This window comes from Ictidomys tridecemlineatus, chromosome 10, assembly GCF_052094955.1.
Source record: "Ictidomys tridecemlineatus isolate mIctTri1 chromosome 10, mIctTri1.hap1, whole genome shotgun sequence".
Lineage (NCBI taxonomy): Eukaryota > Metazoa > Chordata > Mammalia > Rodentia > Sciuridae > Ictidomys > Ictidomys tridecemlineatus.
Window position 1 is genome coordinate 66,864,158 of NC_135486.1, and position 14,614 is coordinate 66,878,771.

A 14,614-nucleotide genomic window follows, 5' to 3' on the forward strand; every position below is an offset into this window, starting at 1 on the left:
AAATGAATGGACTAGCATGCTTCCAGGCATGTGTGGAATCATAAAGTTGCAGGAATAGAAGAGACCTCCTGAATTTTATATGCTGTCAGATACCCTGGGGGTGCTCACCCTCTTCCCGCCCTCGCCCAGACACATGTAACGGAAGTAGAATTAGTAAACTGATCATAAATTTATGGATTTGGGGTAACCAAGTACTAACCTGTATTAATTAATTTTATTCATTATCATTAACACGAACATCATCATAATTGCCAGTAATTTTATAGTTACTGTCTTGTCTTAATAGAGCGTATTCAATGGAAAATATATGAAATGTGCTGCAGAGTTAGGACTGGGGGCGGATAGTCAGTCTTCTCTGTGATAAGAGGGCATTGACAAGGTCTCTGGGTATTTGAAGAAACAGTCTTTTACAGTCTGTTGCTCGCTGCCTTTATCCACTAGTTAATGATAACCGAATGGTCAAAGGCATGTGATTGAAGGGTGTGTATCACAAGTCACCATGGTGGCTACACCCCATGAAGGCTGTGTGGGACAGTGAGTGTCACTGGGCTGGTGAGGCTGGGCATCTTCTCCTCTCAGGAGAGCTTTTGGCTCTGCTGATATTCAGGTATGGTGTTACTAGAGCCAGTGGGATTGTGACCTTATTCAAGAGGCTAAAGGACTATGGTTTTCATTCCACATAATTTGAAGTGCCTAGGCCCACATCAAAAGATGTGAAATTTCATGGAAGGAGAATAAGTTTGCATTTATTTATTTTTTTAACCAGATAATAACATTCTTGGTCCCTGTAAGGATTGTAATTATTTCAAAAGATGTGGAACAAAGGAGCTTCATCAGAATATGGTCATTTGTGGTTTGAATTTGTTTTTTTCTTGCCACTGTAGTATCCAAGATGTAGTCATAAGCCAAGTTTCAGAGCAAATGAAAATGTGAACGATTTTCCTTGCTTTTTATTCTGCATTATCTATTATTCAAGGTCATTTTTCTTACGCTCAAGTAGCAAGGAGGTGGAGTTGGAGTCTCTCAATTTTTGTCTTCCTGGCAATGTTATTTTTCCCCCTTATTTTTGAAGGATACTCTTACCAGAAGCAAGATTTGAAATTGAGGCTAATTTTCTATTAGCACTTTTAAAGATGACATTTCCTCCCCCCCCCCCCCGCTTTTTTTTGGTTTTCCAAGAATCAGCTATCAGTCTGATATAGCTCCTTTGAAGGTAATCTGCCTTTTACTTTCTGACTACTTTTGAAATTTTGTTTTTGTCCTTGATTGTTTTCTTTAGGCAAATGTTACTGCTGAGATGAGGATTTAAAGTCTTCCTCTTGGAGTAGGAGTGCATCTAGATCTGCAGTTTCCTGTTCTTCATTTGTTGTGGAAAGTTCCTTGCCATGATTTCTCTAAACCTCGATTCAGCTTCATCCTTTCTCTTTCCTTCTGGAAATCCTATTACCTGTGTATCCGGTTTTCTCACTCTGCCATTCACCTCTCTTTTGTGTGTTTCCCTCTGTATGGTTAATTGTGTGTGTCAACCTGGCTAGGCTGTGGTGTTCAGTTGCTTAGAAAACTACCAGTCTAGAGAGTACTGTAAAGATATTTTAGAGGTGATGACCATTGAATTCTGTAGACACCAAGTAAAGCAAATTGCCCTCCACAATGTGGGTGGGCCTTATCCAATCAGTTGAAGGTCTTAAGAGTAGAGATTGAGGTCTCCTAAGGAAAAAGGAATTCTGTATTCAGATGGCTTCTGGACTCCATGCTGCAGATCCCACTCCTAACGAGATTCCAGCCAGCTGGTCTGCCTTGTGCATGTTAGCCTTGCCAGTCCCTAGAGTTTTATGAGCCAAATCCTTAAAGTATCTTCTCCGTCTATCTATTTATCTATCTATTGTCTATCTTTCATCTATACCCCTTTAGTTCTGTTTCTCTAGAGAACCCTAATATACTTTCTTTTCTGCACTGCCAGGTTGCATTCTAGAAGTTTTCTTTGGAACTAAGTTCCAATTTCCTAGTTGCCTCTTTTTGTTTTATTTATTTATTTTTTTCTACAATACACTTACATTTGCTTCTTGTTTGTTTGTCTTCCATACTGAGATGCCATTACCCAGTTTGGATTCTGATCATTTAATTCATTTCTTGATTTCCAGTGTAGGATTGTGCTTGGCACATTATAAGTAATCAATATGTATTTGTTGAATGACTAAAAGGATGCCTGGATTATGTTGATAAGCTTGTTGATGTTTGGATGAATTAAATGTATCAATGTATTTTCCTCAATTAGTTATAATAGGACAAAACAGCCTGCTCAAAAGTTCTTTTAAAGATCACACATTTTATACAAAGCTTTAATGAAAAACTTGTTGCTTATCCATCATTTACCTATATTTGTTGGAATGTAAAAATAGCATTACAAATTACCTACCACCTGGAAAAAAAACATATTTGCTATCACCTCAGTGAATTATTTTGCAAAATACTATTGATCATTAATTTCAGAAATTTCTCCTGAATTAAAAGAGGCCTGACATTTATATAAGATTCTTCAATTTAGTGTGATAATATTTTAAAAATCTGAACTCACACAAAGATATGAATATAAGTAGCATCAGAGAGGCATCTAAAATGCAAAAAATAGAATGGTTTTGGGTAAAAATTTTCAAGTTATAGTTGGTGAACATTTTTGTAAGTAACAAACTTCTGATTAATTAAGTTGCTATGCAACATGAATGTCTGAAGGATCTTCTGATAGACGTGCCAACTATCCAGTTTTATTATTTCAGGAAAATGTGTATTATGAAGAAAGAAGGCTGATGATCTATTTCATCACCAGTAGTGTAATGTCCATCACATGAACGTAGGCCAAGAGTCTTTAATAACTCATGGTTCTAGCAATCAATTCTCTGGAATTATCTCTCAAGTTTCAAGTTCATTGCCAAGATCTTGTTGCATACTTTTAAAAAAATCATACAGGTTTATCTTTGTTGTGAACAAAGGAAGTTCAGGATTGAAAAATATATCCGTTAAATAAGCCATTGACTTGAACAAAGAATTTATCCATCCTCTCCAGATTTTTCTCTTTGATGTGATTTATTTTTTCTTAATGAAGAAAAGTAAAATTTAGACTTGAGTTTAAGAGTTCACAAAAGCATATATCCTGAGCTTGGTAGAGCAAGGTGTCAAATTCAATTTGTTTCATGTCATATTTTTTCTAAAAAGATGAGTATTCAAGTTCAGAGTTTTATTAATTATTATGCTTATCATTTTATTTTCGCTGAGTTCATGAGAAAGATCAATGGCAACCTCCCTTTGGGTACCTGCTCTTGAGTGACAGGGCACCTTCTGCTGAGGAATTCTGGATCTTGACAGCTTTTCAATGGGCTTCTGGTCCTGAAGTTTGCCATAGATTAGCTGGGAGTGTGCAGAAGTCCTCAAGTATGTCTTGCAAGAATATTAATATTCACCTTATGACTGTATCAATAAGGGTTTCTTTTTCAGCTTGGCTGCTTCTTTCTAAACCAAAACTGAGTAAGCCATATCTAAATTGTAGGCCTTCATTTTACTAATACATGAACTTCATCTTCTCAGCAGTTCTGCAAACTGACCTTGAGGAAGCTTCGAGCAAATTTCATTGGCTTGTTTGAGTGTGCTTTTTATTATGTCTTTACGCAAGACCTCTCTCCTTTTTTTTGCAAGACATTCTGATGATTTCCTTTCAAAATTTGCATGATTGGTTTTTAAATACCCATCAAGACCAATGCAGTCACTGTTTGGAGGTTGGGTGCAGGTGAGATACCAAGGTTTAGGCTCATTCGAGTTTCTACAATAGTGAAAATCATGTTCTAAATAAACACCTAAGCACAGACTAAAGCATTTAGTCAGAATGGCCTGGCTGTGATGGGACAGATGTCACCTGAATGAGAGGGTAAAAAAGGGGTCTCAGAAGCTTTGATGTATGTCACACCACCCAACCATGTCAGACTACTCTGTATTTCTCTTTGTTGTCTTTTAAAAATTCATTGATTTCACATTTAAAGAAAAAAAAGATAATTCCCATTTTATTTATGTTGATATGTTCCTGGATGAATATATCATTTAAAAAGAGCATATCATGGAGGCTGGATGCCCAGAAAGTAATGTGCTGGTACCCAAAGGAGGCATAGAAGCTATTTCCTTGACAGTGACAACCTGGTAACAATGATTGTATTTGTATTTTTGATTTCCTTGTTCTATGAAATTTAAATAATTCTTTATTAGTAAATAAACACAGAAGAATGTGGACAACCCAAAAAGCCAAAATCATGAAAAAAGAACTTGTAACTCATCCAAATAGATGCAAACTCAAATTTAACTTGGAAATCAATCTAGGAACTACACTACATTTTGGGGGGCACCCAATATGAGAACGTTTTCAACTAGTTCCAAACCAATCACGCTGGATCTTGTTCAGAGCTGCTTTGGCCATTCAACCACAGTAAGAAGTTGATTTCAAGAAAAGATGGCAGAGAGAAAGAAAGGAAAAATGAAAGCAAATAAGAGGATGAATCTGAGCCCAAAGTAATATTTTATCAGAATTGCTGAAATTATTGACTGTTTAGACTCTACAGAGTCAGAGTTGGAGGCAAATCGTTCAGTTCCTTGCTTGCAACAGGCGGGTCCTTTGTATTATCTCAGAGACCATGAGAACAGTGGGCAGAGAAGAAAGTTCAAGAAGCTTCAGTGGGCTGGCTTGCCTATCCCACACCAATTTGCCATTAGTTACATGTTGCCACCTCTTCAGTGTAACAGTCTTGCTTTGCACTGTTAATTTTTATGTGATTAAAAAAATAATGGGCATTTTGGGCTGGGGTTGTGGCTTAGTGGTAGAGCGCTTGCTTCACATGTGTGAGGTTCTATCTGGGTTCAATCCTCAGCACCACATAAAAATAAATAAATATTGTGTTTATCTACAACTAAAAAAATAAAAAAATAGATATCTAAGAAATTATACTATTTTGCCATGGAATGCAGTGTGGTGCATTGAAATAATTTAGGATTTATAATCAATCAGGTCTGAATTCAAATCTTGTTTCCTGTTGATAGAACATCTTCAGCAAGTTATTGAATTTATCTGAATTTCTTTTGACATACGAAAAATGTAGATAATACCATTTGATGTTGGTTGGAATGAAGATCAAATGAGAAAATATATGTCATGAACTTGGTATATTGCAAAGGCAATACCTATTCAAGAACTCCCTTCTCTAAATGATACAAGCCATCTTTAGAAAGAGACTTCAGAACTTTATAATAATTGCCCCATTCAGATCAGGCCTCTCAATGTTCACCTCCTCTCAGCTGCAAGGAAACTACCTATAGGCTGTTCCTTGCCCCAAAGCTGTTATGATTTGGGCCATGGAACTCTGCAGCCCTGGACACAGCTATCAGTTGGATCAAAATGCAGAGTTTTTTTTTTAGCTTTGACCTTTGAGGTGAACTGAGACTCTGCCCACCAGGCACATCAGAGACCACTTAGTGACTAAGACTCAACAACACCTCTGTGGAGGTTGAAGGAGATAGGTGATCCACTGAGGGCAGAAGTAGGGATAGGGGACAAAGAATAAATAGCAGCAGAGCAGGTGCACTGAAGGTAAGGTCCCCCTAGCCTGGAGGTGCCATCTTGCTTTATTAATATTAACTTATCCCGAGGATGGTAGTAAAGGAATCACCCCTTCCACAATAGCTCAGCTCCATGTCCTAGTAAAGAAAGGTAAAACCTTAATGAGTTAACATCTATTTAACATTTCTGGATCAAATATAGCCACCTCTTTCAAATAGCTTGTTGAATTTCGCTAATTTTCACTACAAGTTCTCCTTCACAAGATTCTGGGAGATCTTGTGGATGTGACAACAGGGGAAACCAGTCCCAACATGATTTTGTTTTGAATCCAATGCCACGAAAGTCTCTCCACTGCTAATGAAAAGGTGGTGGGATTTCAGACTATTAGGAATAGGGTCTCATAAATTTAAAAATTTTAATACATGAAGGTGCAATGATCTCTTAGGGATATATAGAGGTGAAACCTCTCCTCTTCTTCCTTCTGTATTTTAACTTCAAAGTCTGTGATCTTATCTCCCACAAAAATACATAGAAGGTGTTCAGTCTTTGAATGGTCGAGATTGTAGAAAAAATGAAGAAATGGATTCACTTTTGTGATAGGAGACATCTTTTCTTAAGTACCTGCCTAGCGTAGTTATGTGTTGTGCATGAATTATTTCTTTTAAATCCCACCACTGCTCCCAAGAGGCCCTACTTTGCCTCTGGTTTTGTAATGTAGAAAAAATTTGGAATCTTGGGAATAAATCTTAGGCCCAAGTACTCCATCTCCAACACTAAAATTAGCTTTTTTAATCTTATGTTTTCTCTTTCTGTTGATCTAGTCTTAAACGAAAGCAGCAAAGCTCAGGGGTGTTGGTCCCTAGGATCTTGGAGCAGAGGCTGTTCCTCCCTTGGGTACAGGTATCTCCGCCTCTTCCTCAGTGTGTCTGATTTTGCCACCGGCAGTCTCTGAAGAGAGCTCTCCTCCTCAGCCAGGGGGGTGACCCAAGGGCCTAGTGTTTTCCTCCATGACCCCACAATGAGGCTTACAGAGCATTATTAAAATCCACACATTCCTTCCATTCGTTTCCACAAACCGGGACGTTTGCTTAATGTGGAAGACCAGTGGGCACAGTGGGTAAATGGGTAAAGTCTCAAGGGTAAAAAAGCCCTTAAGACTTCCTATTGGTTTCTTTTGAGTGCACACAGAACCTGACAGGTTCCCCAATGTTTTCATGGCTGTGTGACCCATGACCCCTGTGGCCAGCTGTATGCCAAGGCAGGATGAAGTGCCAGGGATCTCTAAGGATGCCCGTACTCTGTGGGAGGTAGGTAGGAGCTGTGGCCTGGCTCAGAGCTCATGGAGTCACCTTGCTGCCCACTCCGTCCTGCCCCTGAGAGCACAGGGACCCTGGGTCCTGCAGACCTACTTCTGGCCTTGGGGTCTGGCTGCCATCTTCCTTCTCCTGCCCCTCCTCCCCCACCTGCATGTCCCTCTGCAATGCTGCCTGTAGAAGGGTCCCGGGGGGTGGTGATGCTGGGGCCTCTTAGGCAGGTCATTAGTGGGGTCTATGTTTACTGGCTCCTTTATACACTGCAGTGAAAATGTCACAGTGACCTGAGATGTGCTGGGTCCCATTGTGAATTTGGCTAAAATACTGCCTATTCCTGTATTCAGAGAGCCATACTGTTTTGCCTCCTTTTCTTTTTTAAGTCTTTAGATCATTGAAATTTTGCTCATTATCTTCAACAGTTACTCATCAGAATTAATACAGTTGCCTCTGACTTGGCAGTGGTACCGTGGGGGGCTGTCTGCAGCTGGCCCATTGATAGGGAAGAGACTGTGGATTCCCCGATGGTGTTTACTTACCACTGAGGAGAGGCCGGTTGTGTCGGTATGACGTGGGCAGCTGGCCGATGTCCTCCATCCTGTGGCTCATGACCCGAGAGAGGTGTCCCGTGTGGTGCAGGCTTCCCACGATGATGCTGTGGAGGTACACAGGCTCGATGAAGTGACAGAGGAGAGCTCCTTGTAGTCCCAGGACGTTCCACCTGGAATGAAAATCAAGGGTGGAGTGGGTGGGATTCTCTCACCTGCCGGAGGGCACAGGGACAGCAGCCCTCTGCCCACCCGGGGCACCGTGGGAGCAGCCTGTTGTGCAGCGTGGGCTTCTTTCTGCCCTTCAGCAAACTGGTCCTCGAGGTGTCACTCTTCCCATCATGCAGATGCTGGAAGGGCCTGCCTGGGAGCTGCCCAGACACAGTAGAGCCATCAGGCTGGCCTTGGCCTGTGGCCACTAATGATTCTGAGTGGCTCCAACGCAGTGGGACTGAGCTAGCAGCGCCTCTGCATGTTAATAAACTCAGCTTCCTTCTCTAGAAAATGAGCTGTTAGACATAGAAGAAGCTATATGTTCTCTTGGGGACTTAAAATTAGATTCTTTAAAAAAGACACTCTGTCCCCAAAGCGAATCTGAATTTTTTCTTTATATTAGCTGGGAAATATCAGAAATTCAATTCGTTTATTTCAGTTTAGGGAAAAATACTGTCTTCCCCTCCCTTTGTCCTTAGCAGTCAGAATGACCTACTGTGTTGAAATTAAATGACATTAAATCAATGACCTTGTTTTGGTCTGGGGATGATTGTGATTTTAGAAGTCCAGATCAGAGAGAAAAAGACAAGGCCATTTTCTTTGAAATAAATATAGCTCCATGCAAACGGAGCTTCTTCAACCAAGGATGCCAGGAGCACCGGAAGGATTTTCCCCCTTGAATTCTGGTGGCAAGAGTTTCCTCGTATCTGTTATTGGAGGCAACATTTTGTGGTTTTCGCTCCAAATAATGTGTTTAAAATCCAACCTCCATCGGTGGCAAGCATTATGCAGCTAATTTCTTACATCATTGTTCTCTTCATTAATTAACATTTCTCCACTGTTCCAGCAATTATTGTGGGGCCTCCATGCCGTACATCTCTTTTCATGATTAATAAGGAGTCATTATATTTCCCTTCCCGAAGCAGTCAATTAACACAGAATTCTTTCCATTAATTACTGAATGTCTCTCTACCTGGAGAGCAATCTGCTCTGAGAACCTGTGACACCAATTGCTTTAAAAAGTTCTCTTTAAATTTTATTCCAAAAACACAAGCAATTTAGCTGGCGATATTAATTTGCCTCAGAAGCATCGCGGTGAATGAGAAACATCTTTTAATCTCATGCAAGAAAAGGCAGCCATCTGGCTGGCGAGAATTTCAGGGAGCAACTCTTACACTCTCCCTCTGTAAATGCAGGTCATTAAAGTAATGTGTTCATCTACATAAAACTCCAATGGAATATAAAAGGTAATATTTATATACAAACAATTTAGTCCTACAATTTAAACAGTCATTGGTTTTATGAAACATTTACTTTAGTCTATCAGATTTGCATAACTTCATTTAAAAAATATTGTGGTCATTTTTATAAGTCACATCATTCTCTCAGAAAGTAAGGGAAGGGCTGTCCTTGGACACGCGGGCTCCGATCAAAGGGCAAATGTCAAAAGGTTTCAAGGGAAAGGACATTTCAGAAAGAAGCGCAGGTACTTATTACTGATATTTAAGGACCCCTCCATTTGGCAATAATGTTCATGCCTCCACCTGTATTTCTACCACTATGCTCTGACATGCCAAATGTGGTTCTTCTATCTTTTCCTTGCTTTTCCCTGACGATTTACAGAATATCTGCAAAATCCAGGAGAGGTTTGTGGTGCCTGAGCTTTTCCTTGAAAGAATAACACTAATGGTTTTGAGTATTGACCCAGGGCTGTGGCTCATTCTCTTAAATATGAGATGAGAAGAAAGACCAAAAACCGAGGAGAAATACAGCAAAGTCGCTGTCTTTTAGTATCTCTTTTTCAGATTTGAAGATGGTGGAAAGTGTGCCCGTAGAGGTTATTGTAAGAACAAAGGATGCTGCAAAGGAAAGTGTGCCAATAAGAGGTCACCGTTACAGCAAAGGATGCTGGGAAAGTATGCCAAGGAAAGGTTACCATCAGAGCAAGACTCTGGGTTACAGACATTCTAAATAGGGCCTATTAATTCTCAGACTGTGAGTGCAATTTAAAAATTTCTCCCCAATTAATAGCAGGGAAATGTATAATTCTCCACTGATAACAAAGCACTCCTTAGAATAGCAAAGTATTAAAAAATAAAATTAGCATCGCCAGAAGAGACATCATGGTTTTTGAGACTGTTGAAGAATTTGGCTTTGAACCAAACTTCTGGAACAGATCTGAGTGGTTCTGATTCTATAGGATCGTCTAAAGACAAACAACTTCTATAACTGGTTTCCTCCAATAACCTTTACAATAAAGAGAAAACCAACCTCCTCCTTGCCTGGCTATAGGAATTCAAACTTATTCAACTAACACAATCAATAAAACCAAATGTCTTTCTGAATATAAACTGGAGAATTCTCAGCATTCAGGATTGAATGGAAAAATACCTCTCCTTTTGTTCAAATAGCTGATATTACCACAATGTTGACAGAGAAAAAAATCCCATGTCTAGTTTTCAATATAGATAATCCCTAAATAAATATATTTTTCTCTGTTTGTCAATCATTGAAATACCACAGATAAGTGGGGAGAGATCTGGGGAAAGACAGCCTCTCTTTAGCCAAGAGATGCAATCTCCTTGCAGAGTTCAAACCATGGCCTCCCAATATCAATGGGAACATGACAAGATTCCTTATAGGATAGGCCCCATGGGAGACTGTCTCCACATGGGTGGCTTTGGAGATAGGCAGAGAATAGCAATCAGTTTGTCTTCCTGTCTGCTGTTTTCACCACCTCTATGTGGCCCCAAGGAAAGAAGCTGCTCTCCAAAACTGCAGTGAAGTGGGTGGTAACATTTTCAGGTACCAATACAAACACACACTTCCTACGCTCTCTTCATTGTGGATGGATCTACCCAGTGGAGAAAGCTCCCCATGTCTGTTGGAAGGCTGTGGAGTCCAGGAGGGGTGCCGAGGACCCAGTGTTCACAGTCTTCAGGGACATGCAAGTGCCCTTCAGTCGAGCTGAACCCCAGATCATCTGGAGGCCTTGACAATCCCCGGGTGTCTGCGTCCCCATGCACATTCTGGCATAACTGATTGGGATCAGCCTGGGCATCTGCCCTTATTAGGGCTCCCTCCATGATTCTTATGTGAATCAGGGTAGAGGACTTCTGAGCAGAGTAGTTTATGTAGATTTTTGGAGTCCAAAGAGGAGGTCAAATCCAAGTCCATAGTTTGGCCAGCCAGGCCATTCTGGAATACCTCCTGCTGCCTTGAGCAATAGCCAATTCAAGATGAGCCAGCTGCATGCCTTACCTGGGAACTCGGCAGGAGTGCACGTTTCCCAGCCCCACCCCAAACCTGCACTGGCTCCCCTGAAGTGGTCTGCTCAGGCACAGGTTCCACCTGCCCTCCTGGCCTCTCATGTGCGTCCTCTCCTGTGTGGCTGCCTCCTTTTCCTAAAGGCATCCTGCCTGGCCTCTCCCCACTCATATTAGGACACACTCTTGCTCCAGAAGCCCCTGCTCGGAGTATGTAGAGTTGGTATCCATGCTGTGTGTAAGCCATCTTTGGGGATGTCCTGGATGGAGTGGTATCTCTTGTTCACTAGGCTGCTAGTTTTGTTTTGCAGAGCTGGGCTTCCCAGTTCCTTTTGTCTGCACGTGTCTAGACAGAGTTCCTGGGGATGGGCTGCCGGCTGTGTTTTGGGTGGGAATCATCAGCCACTCTGTCCACTTTGTGAGGTTGCTGCAGCAGAGACAGGTGGCAGCTACAGCAGAGTTCTTGATATGTTGCTGTTGCTCTCATATTTCTTAAGTTTGATTGAATCAATCACTCCTTTCATTATTAGAGATTTTACGAAGTTTCATTTCAGAGCTGTCATAAAAATCATCAAGCCATCTATGTGAAAAAGGTAAAAAGACTTTTAAACCAAACTGAGTATTTGGGTTGGGTGTTTACAAGTGCAATCATTGCAAAGGGACCTATATTTTGAGATGAGGAGAATGAACAATGCTCTCATTTAACTTTGGTAGACTTGATAAGGTACCTGCTGATAAATCAAGAAGGAAGGATGTCAGAATATTTTCCCCAGGTGGGCAAGGTGCAGGGAGAAGGAGGGAGAAATGGGCTTGAGAGGATACTGAGCAGCAGATCTTTATGCTCGGAAGGGGAGTTTTCTCTTCACAGCTGGAATTTAAGTCTAGAGATCAGTGCCTCATTCTCCAGAGAGCAGCTATCATTTTTTTACAGTTCATTTTTATGGAGAAAGTTTTAATCTGTTCATTTAAAGACACGTTGTGATCAATAATCAAGCTCAGGCACTTAAAATTAGAAACCATAACTAAAGGAGCATTAGTTCCAGAAGATTTAGATTTTTATATGCCACTCCAACTTTTGCTTCTTAGAGACAAAGGCAGAAAACACCTCTCTGGTTTTCCTCACTCTTTAAGGATGCTATGTGGTGAGAATATAGTAAACTGAATTCTTAGAGCCGGACAAACAGGCTACATCTGCAGAATGTGGGATGTGACAACCATACTTGTCGTCATCTGTCCCTTGCTCCATACAGGGGCAGGGTTTGTTGGCCATGTGCTACTCAACTGTAATCTATAGTTTTAAAGGTCAGTTTTCACTGATGAGGTGAAACGATGACTTTCTATGGTTTCATTCAGTCTTCAATATTAATGATATTATTGGTGGGTTTTTAGGAGTAGATTTTACTGTGATTTTTTTTTCTGGTTCCATGATTTTCCAGAGAGATAAACTAAATGAGTAGTTCCTCTTACCTTGCTGTATTAGTTTCCTAAGACTTGTAGCAGCTAACCCAAAGCAGAGTGACTTGAAACAATGGGACTGCATCTCTCACGGTTCTGGGGGCCCAAATCCCAAAGTCGAGGTGTCAAGCAGGGACTTGCTTCCTCTGGAGACTCGGCCAGATGGAGGGACCCTCCTTCACCTTTTCCAGCTGCGGGCGGCTGCAGCGATCCATGGTGTTCCTTGCCTTATGACTGGTGCTCCCTGATCTCTGCCTCTGCTCTCAAGTGGCCTTCTCCTCTGGGTGTGTGTCCCCAGACCTCCTCTGCCTCCCTCTTAGGAGGATACATGTAGTCTCACTTGGAGGCTCTGGTAGGGTAGGCACCTCCACCTACCCTCATGAACTTAATCCTGCCACCTGAGGCTGCACTCACGGGCCTGGACCTCTCTCCTGGGGGCACCATCCAGCTCTATCCTCGTAACTCCACTTTGAAGAGTACATTCCAAGTGTGAACTCTGAGATTTGGAGAAAGGCTTCCCTACAAAGGTTATTTTTGGAAACAGTTCACACAGTAGAATCCTCTGGAAATATCCCGGACCTCCAGGAAGGGGAGCCATCTCGCAGACGGCGTGACAATTAGGCACAGTGTCACGCATGCATTGAAGTGTTCGTTATTTTTAAAAAGAGCCATGGTTGTGGTGGCGAGCCATGGCTGGGAAGCAAACTAGTGTCCATGGACACTCCAACAGGGAAAAATGTCAGTGAAAAAAAGTTAGTGGGACATAGCAACAGTTGACTGCTGTTTTCTGTGACTGTTGGGATATTCGCTGCTATTTCTTCTTCTCCCTTCTTTTTCTGGGTCTTTTTAATGAAGAAAACCTTCAAATAGAAGATCTCATTTAAGTCTGCACCGTCTTTTCATCAGTATGATTTCTTGATACTTTCTGGATTGATTGTCCTGGTTTTCTTTTATCTGGGGGCATTTTATTAGGTTGCATGTGCAAATACCTCATGGCCCCCCTCACGGTTCTCTGGAATGTCCACAAAGGCTCGGGCAGTGCCCTGGAGCAGGCTTTCCTGGTGCTCATCCCTGATGAATCCTAACACCCAGGGTTGCTGATGCATTTAGGATGATCTGTGGCCACAGAGGCTTAGTTTTGTTTTCTGTGCAAAGTCAGTTTGCTCATGAGGGTGGGAGGAGTGTGTGGGTAATTCTCCCCATTTGGTACATTTGAACTAGTTTTTTTTTTTTTTTATCTTTAATGTAGTATTTTTCTCCAAGATTTCAACTCAAACATCTAAAAAGGAAATTTCGATTTCGCTTTCAAAGGACTTTCAGGGTCCATGAATTTTCTTGGTAATTCTGATGACTCTGATGGAGAACAAAGGAATCTGATTTTGTTTCATGCTATGTTCAATATCAAAATTATTATCATAATTATTATTTTGGTACCAGGGATTGAACTCAGGGGCCCTCAACCACTGAACCACATCCTCAGCCGTATTTTGTAATTTACTTAGAGACAGGGTCTCACTGAGTTGCTTAGCGCCTCACTTTTGCTGGGGCTGGCTTTGAACTTGTGATCTTCCTGCCTCAGCCTCCCGAGCCACTGGGATTAGAGGCATGTGCCACCGCGCCCGGCTCAAAATCATTTTTGAAGAAAAAATAATCAGGCTGCACATCCCCTCTGCAGACTTCAGGGCCTTCTTGCCTCCCACCCAGGGGAAAGCCAAGAGCTCTCTCCCTCTCCTGCTTACTCTGCTGCTTCTGATCTGCCCGCTTCTGGGCTTCCAGCTGTAGGTGTCCCTCAGGCAGAAGACCTCCAACCACTATCCTGGTTCTGAAGGACGGGGTGACCTCACTCAGGCCAGACACACCTGCATGCCTCAGAAAGGGGACTGTGTTTGTAATGAAGCCTTCAAGAAATCAGAAGCCCAGCTGTGTATTAGGTCCCACCCAGCTTGCTTGTGATCAGTCTGTGTGACAACTTGGGGATCCATGTGTGCAGGGGACCAGGGGCTTGAGAAATGCTAGAAACCTGAGGCTCCCAGCTCATTGCCGAAGAGGGCAGCCCTCCCAGGCCAGCACATGTGTATTTCTGAGCCTGTGTTCCCATGTCAGGGAAGTGAAGTTAACAATGATGACTTTGATCAACATGTGCTCTGCCTACACTCGAGACTCACCTTCAATATCACCAGGTCCCTTTAAAGAAAATTCAAACCCTGTACAGAGCTGGGCCCTCTTGTGCTG

At 41.8% G+C, this 14,614-nt stretch overlaps 1 protein-coding gene across 4 annotated transcripts in view; it reads right to left on the reverse strand.

Moving 5' to 3' along the window:
- Adarb2 (adenosine deaminase RNA specific B2 (inactive)) overlaps nt 1-14,614 on the reverse strand; it is a 479,503-nt gene that overhangs the window by 14,616 nt on the left and 450,273 nt on the right. For 3 of the 4 annotated variants that reach the window (XM_078023135.1, XM_005320333.4, XM_040278723.2), the window contains one exon: nt 7,440-7,621. In XM_078023135.1, coding sequence (XP_077879261.1) covers nt 7,440-7,621 — 182 coding nt within the window. Of the gene's footprint in view, nt 1-4,810; nt 5,728-7,439; nt 7,622-14,614 lie in introns of those variants that run through there. The other variant, XM_040278724.2, reaches the window with a different exon arrangement.